The sequence below is a fragment of the Erythranthe guttata genome, chromosome 3 (genome assembly GCF_056151865.1).
Source record: "Erythranthe guttata isolate IM_541 chromosome 3, IM_541, whole genome shotgun sequence".
Taxonomy (NCBI): Eukaryota; Viridiplantae; Streptophyta; class Magnoliopsida; order Lamiales; family Phrymaceae; genus Erythranthe; species Erythranthe guttata.
This window is the reverse complement of record NC_142535.1, coordinates 12,376,157-12,397,262: the sequence shown is the minus strand read 5'-3', so window position 1 is coordinate 12,397,262 and position 21,106 is coordinate 12,376,157. Positions and strand designations below refer to the sequence as shown.

Sequence of the window (21,106 nt, the reverse complement as noted above, 5' to 3'; positions counted from 1 at the left end):
GTAGCAAAAAAAAAATCGAATAGTCACATTCGAACCAGACTGTAGTCACGTTGATGTTGCTGCTTCAGATCTGGAGAGAAAAAAAAGAAAAAAATCGAAAATAACGAAAGGAAGGTGGTGTGATGTGTAGGAGGCGACAACATGAGTTTTTTGGGAGGTTTGACACCGTAGCAAGTCTTGACGGCACAACCCTAGACGGCGGCTGTGATCTCGGTGGTTGGGTGAGTGGATAATGGCGGTGATGTGAAAAGGAGGGAGGAGGGCGGCGACGCTGGTGTAAATCTCAAATGCAAGCGGCAGCGGCAGATCTGCAAAGAAGAATACGGAAAAAAAAAAGAAAAAAAAAAGAGGAAATAGAGATTACGAGAGAACAGAGAGAGTTTCACGTGAGAGAGAACGGCAAAGAAGAAGGGGAAAAAAACTGTTGTTAAGGGTAATTATGTCTTATCCTATCTTAATAAGGGGGTCTCACTAATTAAGATTGGGATATGGGTGTTGGAAAAAGTCTAAAAAGTCAAGTGGGTTTTTTACATAATATTTTGCATTTTAGGGGGGGATTGCATATTTCCCCATTAATGAAATATTCGAAGTTCCACGCAATTCCGGGGCATTCCAATATAGGAATTCATTTTTGGATTCCAACTTTTTTGGAACAGAAATTTTAATTCATTTTAAACTTCCCAAAAAAAATAAAAAATAAAAATCCGAAAAAGCCATTTCTAATCCATTTCCACCTTACTCTAGCGTCAAATCCATTTATAAATAAGATCTAATGCCAAAGATATAAGTATACATGTATATGTACAATATTTATGTTGGTATTTGAAGATTTTAATAGTTATTAAAGGGCATTAATACAAATGCCAAAAATATATTTGAGGATGTAAAATATTTAAAATAGGATAATAGTAATAACTAATAAACATGCATTAATATTGTGATGAATTTTGTCACACGCGAATCCATAGCACAGATCTCCAGAAAAAGATTACAGACAAATGCAATTAAAAACACATCCCACAAAATTTCCCTATATTAAGGAAGGAATGTAACAATCTCCAATCCATAATCAAAATATAAAATAAATGGGTTCAATTTTCATCTTTCCCCTGGCTAATATATCAATAGTACTAGCTTTGCTAACCATCCTTTGTGAAGCTGATTTGATATCAAATATTTGCTCCAAGGCACAAAACCCTTCTTTATGCAATAAAACCCTAAAATCAGACAACCGTTCTCGTACGGCGAATCTCCGAGGTTTAGGTCAGATCATAATCGAAAAGGCAGAAGCTGCCACTCAAGACACGATTAATGTGGCCAAGTCGACCGGCAAAGGGACAGGTGTTGCCGAGTGTGTGGGGCTTTGTGTTGACGCTATCAATAAGCTGAAACAGTGCTCCGCTTTGTTGAAGGATTTCGGAAGAGGGAGCGTGGGCGATCTGCAGTCGAGAGGGTCGGGGGCGATGTTTCATGTGGGCTTGTGCGATGATGTGTTCGGCGAGGGTGAGCCGGTTAAGCTCAAGAAAGCCGTGCGCCGAGCGCAGGATTTCATTGACATGCTTCTTGCTGTTGCGAGTAGTTTGTGAGGAAGAATAAATGTTTTTTTATTGTGTGTTTTTTTTCATTTTTCTTGTAATTTTTCCATAGAGAGGATTATCGGTTTTGAACATTAAGTTTTTGTTTACGCTACCGCTAGGTACGTGGGGATAATTTTAGGGCAAATATACAAGTTCGGCCCCTCTGAACTAGGTAAAGTCTAATTACAAAAAAATCGTCCATGTTTGCATAATTACGATCACTCCCTTAGGTTTTCTCCATTTAATGTATTTCTCCTCACGGAGTTAATAGTGGCGGAGTCTGACATATTGCATAGAATATACATTTTGTAATGACCAGAATACCCTTAGGACTCTAATTGTAAGGTATGTAAAACAATTGTAATATTTTCTTTTAATATTTCTTTAAAATTTATTTTTCTAAAACTTTTTTTGTTTACTATTAACTAGCCGTTTTGTGTCATAAGGGATTATATGTAAGGTTTTAAATTACTTGAAGGGCCCAATGTGAGGTTTTATTGTTTGTGCCTAAACCATAATTAGATGCAACGGTCGCAATAAATTTACCGGATTCATCTCGAACAAATCCTCCCGTGTATATATTGTTTTTAGCCGATCCGTCCACATTGAGTTTATAATAACCTGCCAAAGCATGCTTCTATTGACACCGAATTGTGTTACGTTTCGTGGCCCAACAGGCTTTACAACTGCGATCCCTTAGGCTTTGATTGATTCATTGATTTCAAAATAAGGAAAATGCAAATGCAAAGAAAAAGGAAATCAAGGACTTTTGGAATCCAAATTGTGTTTGGTTCCTAAGGAAAATGGTGATGAAAATGATTTTGTGGAAAATCATTTTCTTACTTTTGTTTGGTTCCTAGGAAAAATGGAAGGAAACTATCAAATAAAATAAAAATAACAATGAATTATTACTAATTTCTTAAATAATAAAATTAGAATAACATCAACTTGGTAAAAATAATAGAGGCAAGTTCAAACTACAAAGTTCTTGCATTAAGAAAAAAAAAAATTCAAACTACAATGTTCCAAAAAAATAAAATAAATGCACAAATTACATAAAACTAATTTCGAAGTCCAAAAAACACTATACATCAAACACAGTGGGACCGAACTTTACCAACAACCAAACTTTTCTTTTCTCAATCGGACACTTGTGAAAAGCTCGAGCCGATTTCTCATCCAATTTAAGACTTTGATAAACGGACATTTAAGAAATCTCAGACATACCACCAACTCCAGCAATCTCCTCGAGCAACTGCTCTTCTGTATATCCTTGTTCGAATGCAGCAGCAATTCTATCCACCCCCCCTCTCAATACTTTAATTTTTTCACTTACAATGTCAATAATTCTAGTCTTCTTTTTCTTTGGCTCTTCATAAATATTTCTGAATATTGGATCTTTAGATGAAGAAGTTTCATTGTCATCTCTATGGACTTCTGGCCTTGAGTATCATTGCCACTTGCAAACGTATTTTTTTCATTCGCCCATTGACGTTGTCTTTCTTTTGGACCAATGGCCCTACTTCCTAGCACGATCTTTTCCAAAAATCTCGTTTAACTTTTCATAATTGGGGGCAGGACTGAATCGATATTGGTTTGCAAGTGGTTTTGACCGTCAAATTCAAGAAAAATATATCAACACCTTGTAAAATGAACAGTATTAATTTAACATCAAGGGCAGCATGATATAAGGATCCTTATATGAAATATAACTTTACAGTTGATAAATATTATTTACCTTGATATACTCTGCCCACACTTGAGGTTCAGCTTCAATCATCTTATTTGATTCATTGTTCCCAAATCCACTTTTACTTTCTATCAAGTCTTTCATCACCGCAAGGTGTTTTTTCAGGGTCCTCACACAATTCTTCACATGCGCAGGATCACAAATAATGTTAAATGCTTTAGATACCGCCATTGATGTAGCTCTATATGCATCTTTGATGAAGTTGCCACCAATCTTTTGCCCTTTAACTTTTTGCTCTACGAGTGAATCAATTAAACAAGCATCCATGTCATCACCCCATTTCAGATTTTTCTTGTCACCCACGATTGCATCTTCATTGTCAATTTCATACTGCAATTTTACAAGTGAAATATATAATCAAAAACATTTTTTTTTCTTCTAATAAGTCATAATGACAGAATAAAACTATTAACTTTCTAGATAAAAGAATTATTTGAAAAGTCGATCAAATTCATAATATGTATACTTACACAGGAACTTAAAAACAAAATGCAAAAAATATATGCATAACCTGATTTCATCTTACCATTCAATTCCACCCGATCCATCATCCAAATTTGTGGCATATTGGAAATGACCCCTGAATATTGATCAAACTAATATTAGACAGTGCAGCCAAATGAAAGACAAAACAAACCCAAACTTAATAAAATTATAGTATTTTATCAGACAAACGTATTAAGACCGACGACGTATGTTATATTTTTTCCACATATCCAGTGCAATACTTTCTCTTAGAATTGCCCATTCCCTACAATCATCAACTAACTTTGGATAAGTTTCAGGAGCTTTGGCTGCCAACTCTTTATCAACCTTTGCGATAAGTTTTTGATCTGGATCAACACCCATAAGATAATTGTGAATGATACATCCTGCCAACACAATGTCACTTAATGCCTTAGCGTAAAAGTGAGGTTCCGTCCCACTTCTCAAAATTGCAAATCTTTTTTTCAAGACTCCAAAAGAACGTTCGACTGCATTTCTTAATTTTGCATGGCGTAGATTGAAAAGTTCTTGAAAGTCTTGTGGACCATGAACACTATATTCATTAAGCAACTGAGGCCGATCCTTCCCAACTAGGAAGCACATAAGTAAACGTCAAGTCAAAATTGGATGCAACTAAAATATTTTGAGTAGGGAAAGACTTGTGACCCCACGATATCTTGGTGCATCACTATTTGAAACTTTGACTCGAATATGGGTTCCATCAATTGCACCTACACAATTTTGTAGCTAATTCATCAATATAATGGATGTAAAATATTTATAAAAGTTCTTTACATATTCAAGTATTTTACCTTGAAGTATGGCAAATAAGTTTGATTATCCTGAATCTTTTTGGAACACTCATCTCCATTAGGTTTCTTTAAGAATAGATTTCAAGAGATATAATTGCTCGAAGCACTTGATGGAAGTGCCGGCTCATCGTCTCATCAGAGCGTCTAAAGTTGAAACCGACTACTCTAAATTTTTTATTATGACCAATTATGTACAAAAACATAGCTATTTGCTCTTCTATGCTAGAGAGTGCAATATCTCTAAGAAGACCTCTACCTTTTAGTATGTACACAAGATTTGCAAAAGCGTTTTTCCCCATACGTAACTAGTTACGACAATCCTCCTCTTTCTTTTTTGTGAGTCGTTTCACTATACTATGTCTTCCGTAGTCCGACTCCTCCAAACCAGAATCATTTTCAAAAGTCGGACCCCGTATTGATGAACAAAGAAATGCAACATGTGTTGCATAAACAACTATACAAGTAGCTGCTCATTTTTTCACTTTTTCATGTTGATCGTGATTATAGTTCTTTATAAAATGAAGTAAAATAGACACGTAAAAATTTTCAGCAAATAGATAGCAATTCTTGAAAATAACAATAATTAACTTAGAGAGATTATCATCCCCTGATTTGAACATAATCATAGAACTTCAAAACCAAATATGTTGGATTAATACTTGTTATATATAATTAACTACTGAGATTCGGAATACTCATTTGTGTGGTAGATTAAATCATTATTCCATATAGTTCCATATCACCAACTTCTTCATCACTATAAGAAATAACCCACTAAAAAATACATGGTGCTTACTTAATAAACAAGGTGTAATTGGTATATGAAACTCATTGATGGAGGAAGCCCATGAATAATGAACAATGGAACACGGTGTTTCTTCCAAAATAAAATGAAAGCAGATTGAATATTTGTAAAATATAAAATTAAGCTAAATTATCCCATCAACAATCACACTCCTAAAATAAACCCACCTTCTGATCAGATATGCAAAGGCTTCCGAATCGAAAAAAAAAGGGAAATAACAAAAATACTTAAATCAGGCAAAATACCTCTTCAATCGCTTCAATATCATCATCCTGCAGTTGAGTAAAATTGTTGTAGCTCTTGTCCAACTCCATATTTCTCTGTCTCGGTCGATTCAAGTTACGATACCCAAAATTGGGAATTAGACCTCGCCGAACTGGTGGTCTTCGGCGGTTCTTCATGTCCGACGGTGGGATTTGCAGATTCGCACTCAATCGAGGTGATCGACGGCGAGAATTTGAAGAAGATGGTAATTTTGAAGCCATGAAAGAAGAATCGGAAGTGAAGAAGAGGAAGTGAAGAAGAGAGGTAAAGAAAAAAGTCCCATTACTTTTTTCCTAGGGCTTTCATCACTTTTTTTGAGGAAAAGATATTTTGCTTATTTTAGGCTAATTTTTTTCCCCGTGTTTTCCTAGTTTTCTTTTACTCCCCTTTTTACTTTTTAACCAAACATGAAAAGTATTTTACTTTGACTTTTCACCATTTTATTTGGCATTTTCTGAGAACCAATCAGAGCCTTAGATCGCTGCTTAGGTTGAAAAAGAAATGATACTGTATAAAGTGGCTCTTGCACTTTTTGGATTATATCCTGGGAATCCGAAATATCCCCTAAAAAATAGCACGGCAGCGAGTTTTCATAGCTCATGAAACACCAAAAAGCAAACAGTGGTACGAATCACCGTATATTGGGAAGTATTAGACACCAAAGGCAACCATAAGATAACTACGTGAAGAATCGAGCGCAACTCGTCAGGGATACCAAAAATTCTCTCAAAGTAACCCCATACAAATCGCACAGTGTCCGAGCCTAAAAACAAATGATGTATCGTCTCTTATGTGGGTTGTATACAACAGCTGCATCGCGAGGCTATCTGAATCCATTTCGCTCGAACATCCCTAATCAACTGGGATGGCACCACGAAGAATTTTTTACATAAAGGCGCTAACCTTATGAGAAATGAAACACTAGTAGAAAAATTACTTTTTATTACGATCAGTATCCGTAAATTCGTACTAAAAAGGCTTTTGCTACGCATTTGCTACGAATTTGTCCCGTAGCATATACGCGCGTGACAAAAGTTTTGCTACGGTATATCCAGCTCCTCTGTCTTAGATACAGTAGCGGTGGTGGAATTTGACCTTGTAGCCACATATTTATCATACATTTCTAAAGGATCATTCTCAAATGCATCAAGGACAGTAGATGCACAAGAAGATGTTCCTTTAGTATTTCCTAAACCACTACCAACTGAAATATTTTGCTTCGAAACATCATCCCTCGATTGATAATCGACCAACAAATCATAGCAATATTGACGGACTTCAGCTACTTTCAATGATGATTTTTCACCATAGATTAATGGAAAGTAAAACTCAACAAGTATCATCTTATATCTAGGATCCAAAACACCAGCAACCCCCATTAATATATGACAAGTATCCCAATATCTTTGATAATTAAACAACATATTCCCCGCCATACTTTTTAAAATTGGGCTCGTACTCTTGACCCACTCATCCAATTTTACTTTGATATTACAAATTTTTGGAAAATAAAAATTTGAAGTGGGATAGAGCGTACCGGAAAACATCTCTGTCACTTCATAAAATATTTTTAACTTCCCACAAATTTCTTTTGCATTCTCCCAATCTTGGTCGGTTGGCAAACTTTTGTAGTTTCTCTCTCGATATTTAACTCGTGGGAACACATCTTTAAATGTTATTGCAGTTTCTAGCATCAAATAAGTTGAGTTCCAACGAGTTTTGCAATCAAGAGATAACTTTTTACGACAATTAATATTCAGCTGGCGCGCAACCTCCTCAAATTTTTCAATCCTGGAAGCTGAGGCAGTCCAATATACAACACTATCACGTATCTTCTCAATTGCATCACTAATTGTTTCCAAATCATCCTTCACAATTAAGTTCAAAATATGAGCACAACAACGCATATGAAGTACCTCCCGTTTAATAGCAAATCTCTCCTAGATACTTTATCCGAAAGAAGGGACAACATTAGATCATTGGTTGAGCAATTATCTACTGTGATGGTTGACACTTTACGATCAATATTCCAATCCATCAATGTCTCAGCAAGTACATCGGATAGAACCTCAGCTGTGTGCGGTGCTGGAACATATATAAACCTATACAAAATATAAATGTCAGAGATATATGTATTTAGTATCAATACTTCAAATTAGACATACTTTAATATAACTAAAAATACCTCAAGATGCAATTTTGCAGAATCCACGACTCATCAGTAAAATGTGCAGTGACTGCCATAAAACCTTTTTTAGTGTTGTTTGAAGTCCACATGTCAGTTGTGATAGCAACTCGACAGTTAAGCTTGTCCAACAATTTGCCCCACTTACTTTTCTCAGCATTGTAGATTATTACAATGTCATTTTTCAGTGTATTTCTTGATACCATATTAATGCAAGGTTGCAGACTAGAAACAAATCTTCGAAAGTCGATATGTTCAACTATGCTAAGAGGATATTCATGTAAAATTACCATCATAGCAAGTTCACGCCTCGAATCTTCTTGATTGAATATATGAGATTTCAACTCCTGGCTTCCATTAAATTTCTTATTTGCCATCATCAGACTTTGCCGAATGTCCATCTTTCTTGGTCTTTTTAGGCAAGTGCTCGAATAATGTTTTCTCAAACTACTTGTTCCAAAATTTGGTGGAGATTTGATTCGAGTTTTGCAATAGTTACACTCTCCGTATACAATCTCATCAACCACCACTCTTTTGAAATAGTTCCAAACATCAGATGTTCTCTTTCTCTTACCATTATCATTAACCTCAGGAGTATTCTCATCTTTGGAATCATCATCTTCATTGTTAATAAGGCAATCAATCATATTGCTTAATTGGATATCAGTTGATGGTGCAACACTACTTCTTCCTCCAGATTCCATTAACTTTGAAAGCAATTAGTAAATAATCCTTGATCCTATACATCACACAAACATAATAGATATTCAATAAATAATAATAAATCATAATATCGTATAAGGATATAAATATATAAAACCCCAATAAACAGTACATTAGTACAACAAACAAATAAAGAAAATTTGGAATTAATATTTGCTTCCTTTTCTATTAAAATCCAAACACCTGTTAGCAATATATTATTTAAATATTACACTTACAATTTGAAATTCCTAAGTAAATGATGGCAGTGATGTTGTAGATGTGGGCCTGGGGTTAGATTGAGGATAAGAGAATGAGATATTAGAAGACAAGAAGTCAAGAAGACAAAAGGGGAAGAAGAAATATGGAAGTTGGAACTTGGATCAGTGGGTGGAAGGAGAAACGGCAGTACGGCACCGTCACCCAAACGAGAAAATAATAAAAAAACCCTACAATACTTGTCTTCTGGGTCGGTTCTTGTAATTAATATATATATATATTATATATATATATATATATATATATATATATATATATATATATATATATATATACGGGTCGGGTCTAGTTTTACAAACCCATTACCCGCCCCAAACCCATTTAGGAGACCCAGACCCGCCCCAAGCGGTTCGGTTCCGGGTCCAAAACCCGGCTAACCCGGACCCATTGCCATCCCTACTCCCGATTAATCGGTGCGGCGGTGATTAATCGGTGATAAACCGGTTTTTAAAAGTTAATATAATATATTTCTAGATATTATTTATAAATACTCAAAACATTTATAAAAAGATATTAAAATATAGTTATATCTCCATCATGTATATATCCTAATAAAATAATAAAAGTTTAATAATAATAAGATCATAATACATAAATATCCTTATAAAATATAAATAAAAAGACAGTTTTTTTTGAATTTACATTTATTCTTAAACATTCCTGGCATGCATTATTAGTTCTTTAACAATAATAGTTAACATAAACAAAATAAAGCATAAACTCATATTTTGTTTATTAAAATCCCAACTTTTATTTTGAATTTAAAAATTAAAAAAAATCGATTTTTGACCGATTTTTGGACGATTTTTGGACGATTTTTGGCCGATTTTTGCCACCGAAGTTTGACCCGCCTTAAAGGTTTGACCGCCTCATACCGCCTCAGACCACCTCGGACCGCCTCAAACCGCCTAAAACCGCCTCACAGGCAAGAATACGAATTTTCAAACCTTTACACTAAAATCGTAATGGTTTTTGACCGCCTCCGCCTCGGAAACCGATTAATCGGCCGCCTCGGCCGATTTTTAGAACACTGGTAAAAATTACCTTTTATTACGAATTTTTACCGTAGCAAAAAAATTCGTAGTAATAAGCAAATTTTCCACTAGTGAAAGCCCGCCAAACTCTTTTAGGCCATGGACGTATCAATCCTCCTTCATACAACAAACTCCAATAAACTTTTGTAGAAAAATCACTAAACGGTCAGTAATATCAACGTTAATCTTGACCTTCACCTTTGCATGCAAGTCTGGCCGAATATACGAGAGATATATAATATTGCTCAATACCTCTTGAACCCGGAGATTATATGGTCCATAAATGAAGGGCATTTACCTCCGAACGATAAGATTTTTAATTTCCATCTATCCATCGGAGTACGAATTTTGGTGACTAAGTGTTCGTAGTGACTCGCAATACCTTGCCCCGATGACATCGGTATTCTCAAATAAGTTAATGGAAGTTGTTTGTCACTGGATCCCCGTAAAAAGCTTCAATACTCGCCTGATAGGGAGAAGCTACTTTACCCAAATAAAGCCCGCTTTTGCGTTTATTACCTTGCTGCCTTTGAAGATCTTCCATACGTTTTAAAAAGATCCATCATTCTTTGAACCGATTAGGCAGACCCATTTGTAAATAATAGGACATCATCTCCAATTCATGCCTCCCATCTTATATGGTTGTATGGCCTTGTCAACAACTCTTCTCTTAATATTTGCCTTCAATATTTGTTGGGCCAGGACAAAAAAATAGTGGAGAAAAGGAGTCACTTTGGAGAACGCCTCGGAAAGATCGAAACCTCCTGCTATTTCTCCGGTTAATTTTGAAGGTATACCAAATATTACATATATCTCAGTACACCGAATTTATGGCTTGGTGAGAAAAACCAAACGCGCGTATAGCTCGTATAAGAAAACGCCACTCCAACCGATCATAAGCTTTAGCCATATCTAATTTAATAACAATATTCCTTCATGTTGTTAATTTGCCGGTGAATGTTGCTATTTAATTCCTGAGCCAAGACTGCATGTGCAGGGCCGGTCCTGGGAATATCGGGGCCCCAAGCAAACTTTGAAAAAATGTCTCATTTCATTCCTTTTTTTCTTTGAGTTGCGCTACGCGCCTAGGCCACACACAAAGTTCTGCAAAAGAGACAATGACTTTTCTCTTATTTTTTCCCCAAAAAGAAATGTTTTTTAATTAGTCTGATCCTGCCCCTTTTAATTCCAACGTGTTGGGTATTGTAAAGGATTTTTTTATATTATTTTGCAAAATAAGGATTTTCATGCTGGAAAGCTCTCCCTCTCACTCACTCACTCTCTCTCTCTCTCTCTCTCTCTCTCTCTCTATATATATATATATATATATATATATATATATATATATATATATATATATATATATATATATATATATATATATATATATATATATATATATATATATATAATCTTATTTTTACATATTTATATACTAGTTTTTTTTTTTAATTTGGGGCCCCTTAGGAATTACGGGCCCAAAGCAACGGCTTGTGCCGCAAATAGCCAGGGCCGGGCCTGTGCATGTGTATGAATACTATGACCTTGAACAAAGCCCGCTTGATCTCAATTTAGAAAGTCCACTTAAAATCTATAAAAATGCTTTCTTCTTTTCGTTCCAATTCATAATCGATTATTATGAACTTTGAATTCAATCATATTGAATTCTGATCTAGCTAAGATTAATTAGTTAATCTTACTAATTAGTAAGATTAACTAATTAATCTTACTTTACCATATTATGAAATCTTCTCCACAAGAAGTGTGGCCCTCCATGGTTCAGGTGTAAACTAGTTGTGGGGCCATAACTCTTTGTGATTCGAATAAATATTTATTCAACTACGGACTTGTCCCAAGTGTATTGATTTAGATTAAAACATATTGTTGGTCTTCAGTAAGACTCAAGGACATGTCACCTCAACTTTAATGTCCATTTTGTGAGATTCAGAGAAACTCTTTTCTCTAGTCACCTCACTTTCTACTTCGGCCAAATAATTCTTGAACTATATACTGGATGAAGACACGGAACAACCATGCAATTAACCAAGCACTCATCCCTAACTACAATACACAGACTCCCACTAGATTTCAGACTATGCGAGCATTGGCCATTTAAGCGATCTCCAGTAAGACTCAAGGACATGTCACAACATAGTTGGACGTCCTTTAATAAAGTCGCACTGATTTATTAGGCCCTAAGGACTAATGGTGTACAGTTATAACCTTAGAACAATACTAGGTCACTGAAAATCACTTAGAAATTCTAGGATGAGGGAGTTCAGTGAACTCATCGACTATGAGCATTGACTTAAGTATGTCAATGTCTCTAAATCGTAGTTGATCAGATTCAACTCACATAGACTACATGCTAGGAATTTATTGGCGTAACTCATCGACTAGTAATTTATTTAATAGTTGTTATATTTAATGAATTATCATATAATTCTCCTAGATCAATTCATAATAAATTAATTGTAACTGTAAGATCTATATCTATACATAAATAAAATGGAAAAATATATAGTTTGTCAAAACTAAACTTTCATGAATTACCAAATAGACCCCAATCCAGAGTAACATATCAATTTATATATATATATATATATATATATATATATATATATATATATATATATATATATATATGTATATATATATATATATATATATATGTATATATATATATATATATATATATATGTATATATATATATATATGTATATATATATATATATATATATATGTATATATATATATATATATATATATATATATATATATATATATATATATATATATATATATATATATATATATATATATATATATATATATATATATTTGTTTATTGACATAAGAACGGGCAGTTACTAATGAAATAACACTCCAACTTCTACAAAATAAGAACTAAATAGGGATGATGAACGAAATAAGTTTTTCTTTTCTTTCCGCAATATCTATACTAATAAAAGTATGAATTTTAGGTGGTTATGAATCTTAGATGGTTTCTTTCATTTTTTTATATATAATTAGTAGAGAATATGTCAAGTTTAAATATGATAATTTAATGTGCATGGCAAAACATTTTTTTTACCTACATGACCTTTCATATGTTTCGTCCACTTCCTTTTATATGGAAAAAGTCATGTAATTTATATCAAAAGTTTCATAATAGAAGATGGAGTTTCACGTATTTCAATTTGTTTCTTTTTTTTGGATGTATTAATGGATCTGATGGGATTTTCAAGAACGAGGATGGGTAATCCATCGGTTACAAAGGGGATAATTATAGCTTTGGTCGCCCAAGTTTACACGTTTTTTCACTTTTGATCCCCTATTTACCGTCGTCAACAAAATATACTCTAATTTTATCAAATGTTTACACATTAGTTCCCTCCGCATGTTTGATCGTTAGGAAGCAACAATCAACGGTTGAATTATAGCTGAATTTGTGATTTTACCGTGAGGAAATTGCAAAAGATCCATGTATTATTTTAAGACTTTCTAAAAATCCCTAAAATTTCATCAAACCTCAATCTCACCAATTAGCCAATTTTAACCAGGTCCCTCCGTCTGTTTGACCGTCAAGAAGCAACGGTCGACGGTTGACAAGGTTGAATTTGGGAATTTTGTGTAAGGAAATTGCAACAAGACCCTTTATTATTTTAAAACTTTCTAAAAATCCCTAAAATTCCATCCACCCTAATTTAACCCCAACTTCACCAATGGACCGATTTTTACCTCCGTTGATTTTTTTTTGGAAATTTTTTTTTTTCCGATGTTGACTTTATCTTTAACTAGGTTTACTTATTTTCGATTGGTTTTCTTTTTTGCTGCCATTAACCGATGTAAATGTCATGTTAATTGCGTTGACTTTTTTTTTTTTTTTATTGAAAATGGAGTAGCGGAAAAAATATAATATAGTCAAACCAATAACCAACGGGAAAAATAATATCATAAAAAAAAGTCAAAAAAAAAGAAAAAGGGAAATATCAACGCCACTCAACGACGAGAACAAATTTAAGAAGAAAAAAAATATCACTCAACGACGAGGACAAATTTAACAAGAAAAAAATATCAAAGGCCGGTGTTTGTAAGAATTCATGCGTAGGCGGTTTCAAGAAGAAAAAATTGAGAGGAAGAAATTAGGGATTTGTAAGAATTTTTTAAATTTATTTTGGTCCAAAACTTTTGGATTAAAACTTTGTTAGAAGTTTAAAATTTTAATATTATGGTGCTAGATATTAATATAGTAGCTAGTATTATTGTGTAACACAATTATAATACAGCGTTGATCGGGAAAAAAAAAATCAACGAAAAAAGTAAACAAAAATCAAGAAAAAAAAAGTGAACGTTGTAAATCGGCAATTCATTGTCAATGAACGACAACAAAAAAAATTATTCAAAAAAAAAGTCAACGCCGATTTAAAAAAAAAAAAATCAAAAGCGGTCAACAGTGGCGGTGGTAAAAATCGGTGTCATTACTGGTGTTGACCCACACATTCACTAAATCCCGGTTTATGAAGAAGCTTCTGGGCTTCCATTTTCACCGTCCATATTGAGAAGTCAATCTTGTCCGTCCCTCACGCCCCTTAAATAATTTACCCTATACATAATTTGACTTCAGCTGCTCTGTAATTCTTCTCCATGCACCATCCGTCCTTCTGCTTTCTCTCTTCTTGTCTTTTTCAGGCGATTTTAGAGTCAAACGCCACCAACTATTGTAGAATTTGACTCTAAGACGGTTTATCCGCCGATGACCGTTGTATCTTAGGGTAAAAATGTTTGGTGTAAAGACGGAGAGAGAGTAACATACAAATTCATGCTTTTTCTTCATTTTTTTGTTTTCATTTTCTGTGAGTGAGAGATACAGTCTTGGTGATAGGTAAAACGAGAGTTCTGAGTGTGTTCGAGAGATTTTTTTTAAGATTGGGCTGGTGTTGGGTGCTAAATACCCACACGCAAGTGCACGTATCGCAAAAAAGTAGTAAAGTGGACTCGTGAGAGTCGGATGTCGATCCCACAGGGAATACGCAAATTATTTAATCCCAAGTACCAAATTTTAACAATTACGATTTTTATCCAGCCTACGCAGGGTTGTCAAATTAATTAACTAAATAAAATAAACTAATTAAGAACGCAAGTAATCACGAGAAAGAAAATCAATAATAAACGGATCTAGGATTTTATCTTCCCCCTATGCGATAATTCTTCACCCAATTAATTTCCTATCATGCAAGTTACGATTCCCGATTATTAACCCAAGACACGAAATTATTCATAACCAGCTGTCGCTGCGCTATAAACCTATTATTCATAAAAGATTCACTATATGTCTATGCAAACCTAGTATAAATAAAGCATTAAATAACAAGTCTCGCAAACGGCTACCTAAGGTATTATCTGTATGTCTACGATAATACATGCAATCAACACACGCATTCGGTGAAAAACTACTCGAAGGCTCTTCTATCCCTGTTCTAATTATTAAAACGATCTGTCAATCAATTCTAACAATAACAAATAGCAACATAAGGTAGCTACGCTCATGCACTAAATACGATCAAGATAGAAGAAATAATCGAAGAATTAAACTTGCATAAAAGTAGAAAAATAGGTTCGAGTTACCACATAGGGTTCCAATAAAATCCTAAAATAAAAACTTAGCTACTCATGTTCGTTACGAAAAACATAATAAAAATACGAAAATTCATAAAAATCAGAAAAGAAAAGGAAAAAGGAAAACTAGGATGAAGAGTCGTCAAGTCTTCGTCTTCGTTCTCTTGCTCCTTGATTGCGTGTAGAAAAGATAAAAAAACTAAAAACTAATAATAACGATAAAAGGTAAAAAAAAGATAGGTCTAATTGTGTGCTTGTGGCCTTTAAATAGGGTGCAAAAATATAATAGGGCGGGTTTCCTTGTGTAATTAAACTTCCTTCACTGCGCCCCTACGCCCATCCGGACGGCCGTGTGAGATTAAGCTCTAAAACCCGCACGGCCGCGCGGCCTTCTGTTCTTCAGAATTCTGATTATTTCACTTTTGGCCCACTTTTTCTCTGAATTTGCAGTTTTCACCCCAAAAGTTGTCAATTCTTCAATTTGCACCTAAAATACAAATAACAACCATTTTAAGCACCAATTATCGTAAAAACACATCAAAAGCTCCAATTAAAAGGTACAATTAAGTGTATAAATATACACTTAACAGCTGGTGAGTCAGATCTCGAGTTTTTGGGTTGGTTCGATGGTTATATCACTTTATGGGTTGAGTGTGGTGAATTAAGTTTCACGCTAAGTGCTTGACACAAATTGGAGTCACTGTCAACTGAATTTATTGACGTCAATTGGATAATTGTGGATTGAGCCGTTAATGTGCAAATACAACTCCATGTTAGGAGTTATTACTGTTTCGAACGAGTACCCAACAAGTTTTGGTTCCAGTTTTCCTTCGATCTCAGTTGCAAACTTTGGTTACCGCGGTCAAAAACTAAAGGCTAAATAAATTTATTATTAACAAAACTCAAATACAAATAAGGGTTAATTATTCAGCAAACAAAATATGAATATAATTAAGTATTTTATTATTAAATTTAATAAAATTAGATTCTATGTATATTGTATTAACAAAAAATAACAATGTAACAAGATACTTTTACATTCCATAAATTTAATGATATTATTTTGATAAAATAGAGTAAGCACGATACATAAGAAATACTCCCTCTTTCCCCCAATATTTGACGTTTAAGTTAGTTGCACATGGATTAAGAATTCCATTAACTAGTCATTAATTTGATAGGAAAAACCGAAACTGCCCTTTTATCTAGTTCTCTCTTTTCATAATCAGCTATTAATTTTCTTATTGACTCATTAACCGTGTAAAACTTATTCCCATCATTTTCTCTATTTTCTTACGTGTATCTATAATCTTTTAATATCAACGAAAATTAAAATTCAATTAACACATTATTTATTCCATTACATTACTAAACCCATGATGAAGATGAACATAATTTTAAAACTCAAATTGCAATCACATCTAGAAATCAAATTTGAAATTTTCAATCACCCTCCATAAAATAGAATTTAAAATTTCAAGCAAACCAAATAGATGTATTTTCCACCAAAATTGTTCTATAAAACTTAAGGATTTTCTTTAATTTCTATGATTAAAAAAATGGGAGAACCTTTAATCGAAATAGATCTAAATACAGAGGTATCACTTTTTCATATAAGTAATGAGAGTGAAAGACAAGAGCACGAATCAATGAGTCTGCCAGATTTAAATTTGGTTGCTTTAGAATTTGTAGATGATGTAAATATCAATCTACATTCTCCAATTTTAGACCTAAATGCTACTCCATCTGTTGAAAATGATATACCATTGGATATGGGACTACAATCATCCTTGGAAGATGAGTTCACTACAGGTATTTTTATTTTATTTTATCAATATGTCTTACGAAACTTATGTGTCATGTCCTCATGCCTTTTCTATTTTTCTTTATTTGCAATTCAATAAATAAATGAAAACATAAATACTAGGAATGCTAATGGAGCATCGTTACAGTCACGAAACGTAAAACATTTACACAATAATGAGCGTCGGGACGTATATAATTTGCTACAACAGAAAAGTTTTAACGGAAAATTGCCGAAAGGGGCGACAAAAATGGTGGCAACACAATTCGATGTTTCGATACAAACTATTCAACGCATTTGGCGGCAATCAAATAATGGTACGTGTGATGATGTATCTCATAGAAGGACAAAAAATTGTGGTCGCAAGAGAATACAAATAAGCGATGATCAAATCCGAGCGGTCCCTTTACATAAACGCACAACATTGCAGTCTTTTGCTCACTCTTTAAACACGTCGAAGAGCACATTGTTAAGGTGTCTACAATCAAGAGAAATACGCCGCCATTCAAATTCTATAAAGCCATTTTTAAATGAAGGAAAATAAAATATCTCGATTGAAATTTTGTTTGTCTATGCTTGATAGCGCTAGCATTCAACATGATCCAATTTTCAACGGGATGTATAACATTGTTCATATCGACGAGAAGTGGTTCAACATGACAAAGAACTTATTACCCGACGAAGAAGATCCGTTGCGCACTTGTAAAAGTAAGAATTTCATTGCAAATGTCATGTTTTTAGTTGCTATTGCTCGACTGATGAACAAGGAAATGAGTTTTTCTCTTGAAAAATTGGTGTATTCCCACTTGTTACGCAAGAGGCTGCTAAAAGAACTAGTATAAATAGAGTTGCCGGTACACTCGAGACAAAGCCAATATCTTCAGTGAATAAAAACGTTATAAGGTCATACTTTATTGAAAAGGTCATACCTGCAATCAAGCAAAAATGGCCAAGAGGTGATTCAAGATGTCCAATATTTATTCAACAAGACAATGCAAGAACACATATTGATCATAATGATGAGGAGTTTCGTCTAGCTGCAACACGAGATGGTTTTGATATTCGTTTGATGCGTCAACCTCCAAACTCTCCAGATTTGAATGTTCTAGACCTTGGATTTTTTAGAGCTATTCAATCAACACAATACAAGGAGTCGCCTAAAACGGTCGATCGGCTTGTCAATGCAGTTGTGCACGCATTTGAAACTTTTCCGGCAATCAAGTCCAATCGTATATTTCTTACATTGCAATTGTGCAGGATAGAGATTATGCGAGTAAGAGGTTCTCAAAAGTACAAGACGCCGCATATTAAAAAAGCAATGTTAGAAAGAGAGGGGCGGCTTCCTACTCGAATGAAATGCGATCTTGAGTTAGTTCAAGATGTTCTTAGGTATATAGGTTAAATGTTTATTCTCGATGGTGATTACAATAATATGTGTTTTAACAGTACTGTAATATATTTATTTTCTGATGGTGATTAATAGTATTGTGTAAAACTATTCTTCTTAATCCATGAGTATGCAGATGGGTTTTTAAAATATTTGTAAGAAATGGAGAAAGAAAAAAAATAAGGCTGCGACTATATGCAATACTCATTCCACTTGTGCAAGACCAAATTCAAGAAAGATTCCAAAAGATTCTATTTTATTAAGATGGAATGACAAGTATGCCCATAAATTAAATTGGCTTTTTTTTCTCATGTAAGACCAAATAGAAATAATGAGAAAAAAACAAAAATCGACACCAAGGTGTCGAAAAACTATGCTACACATCGACACTTAAGCGTCAAATTTCATAGGTAAAAATCGACATTGACATGTCGAATTTTATACCTCAAAATCGACATCTAAATGTCGAATTTTATACCTCAAAATCGACATCTAAATGTAGATTTTTACCTGTAAAATTCGACCTGTACATGTCGAATTCGTTTGCGCGAGATTTTTTTTGGAAAATCGATATTCTAGCTAAAAAAACCCATAAATGCATACATTCTTGGGTTATTCCATCGTAGAATCTTCTATTTTGATGTCTTCTGACACTTGCCATCTTTGTAAGATTTGTTGAGTTTTGATGATTTTGAATTTCTAGGTTTTGTGGGTTAATGGAGGAGGAAGGAGAAAGGTCTTGTGAGTTTTGGAATATGGAGAAGATGATAGTTGGTCTTGTGGTTTTGTGGTCTTGTGATAGGGTTTTTTGTGTTTTTGAATTTTTGGTCTTGCATATTTGGAATTTTTTATTTTTTTAATAAATAAGGGTATTATAGTATTTATATATTGAAAATTTTAATTTGGTCTTGTACAAGTGGAATTAGTCTTGCATATAGCCGCAGCCAAAAAATAAATGAGAGATAAATGTACAAAAGATAAAATAGAATCTGATACACTTCCCCCAGTAAATGCTCCAATATTATTAAAATATTAAATTATGATAAATACCATGCACAACAGCAAAATATAAAAGGAAGTGAACATGCAGCATTTCCTCCTCCTTCTTCTTCACGAAATGACCTGTAAAGTGTGATTGACTAATCACACTTTAATAAAAATTTGGTAGATAAATTTTCAGCATTATTCTCACTATTTTATTAATTTCTTCATCCTCAAAAGATTCTCCTCCTTCATCAGGAAATTTGTTCAAATCAAATCCACAATCTCCCACCACATTCAAGTCAAAATATCTTAAAGGTTTCTTGTATGAAAATACTTCCAACAAAGGTTCTATATCTGAATTCATAGAATCTTCAACATTCATAAATTTTTCAACTCTTTTTTCACCATCTAAAAAAGGTTCACTCTTCATTTTTGCCTCTTCACGTTTTTGTTTTGTCGTCAGATTGATTGTTATTTGTGAGTTGTGACTTCTTAATTTCGGCGGCCTCGATGCTACACCCGGTTATAATCACCGGGTGTGGCTAATTGTGACACGTGTCCCACTTTATGAGTTAATTGTTTATTTTTTATTTTTAATAATAATTTTCTTTTTAAAGTAAATCAGAATTTTAACTTTAATTATTTAAATATTTTCTCTCTCCATTTTAACTAGCATCTTCATCCTCCTCTTGATGCACGTTTCTTCCTCTCGTCAAAATTAGAGTAACCATTGCTGCAATTGAAAGAATCTTTATGCCTATACAGTTGATTTTTATTTTTCTAACAAACCCTTTTGATAAAAAAAAAAAAACTTTCATTAAAATTATAAAATCCAAATTTTGAAAGTAAGACTGAAAAATCAAATGCCCAGATTCTGATGGACTTCAAAAATTTAACTGGATGTTCATAAATAATATTGCAGCTTTCTCTGAAAAACATTGATGGCTATTCCTTCATTTTTTTTCGCTCTTCACTCCACAACAAGTTTAAATCAAACATTTGTTATATTTGTTTGATACTTTCGGTGGTCTTACAGAGACCCAAAATTAAATCCAGCTTTGAAGTGAATAAAAATTCTTTCAATTACATGGGTTGCTGCAATTTCGATGGATTATTGTTAGAGAATGAATTAGTGAAAAAAAGAAGATGAGTGTGGAAGGAGAGAGAAAATTACGGATGTGGGTGGGGTTCTTTTGAAAATAATTAAAAATTCAATTAATAAATATAATAAAAATAAAAAATAAACAATTACTCATAAAGTAGGACACGTGTCACAATTAGCCACACCCGGTGATTATAACCGGGTGTAGCATCGAGGCCGCCCTTAATTTCCTTTCAATAATTACCTTTACATTGAATGCTTATTGAACAAAGATAAATTGACTGGAAATATTAGGAGTTGCAATAATTAATGCTA

General features: G+C 33.6%; 1 protein-coding gene and 1 pseudogene across 1 annotated transcript; both read left to right on the top strand.

Annotated features, from left to right (window-relative positions):
- Positions 1 to 1,085: 1,085 nt before the first annotated feature.
- LOC105971258 (pectinesterase inhibitor) lies at positions 1,086 to 1,586 on the top strand. The gene has a single exon (XM_012996107.1). The coding sequence runs from the start codon at positions 1,086 to 1,088 to the stop codon at positions 1,584 to 1,586; it is 501 nt and encodes a 166-aa protein (XP_012851561.1).
- A 16,448-nt stretch (positions 1,587 to 18,034) lies between these two features.
- On the top strand, positions 18,035 to 18,759 carry LOC105971259 (uncharacterized; annotated as a pseudogene).
- Positions 18,760 to 21,106: the final 2,347 nt, after the last annotated feature.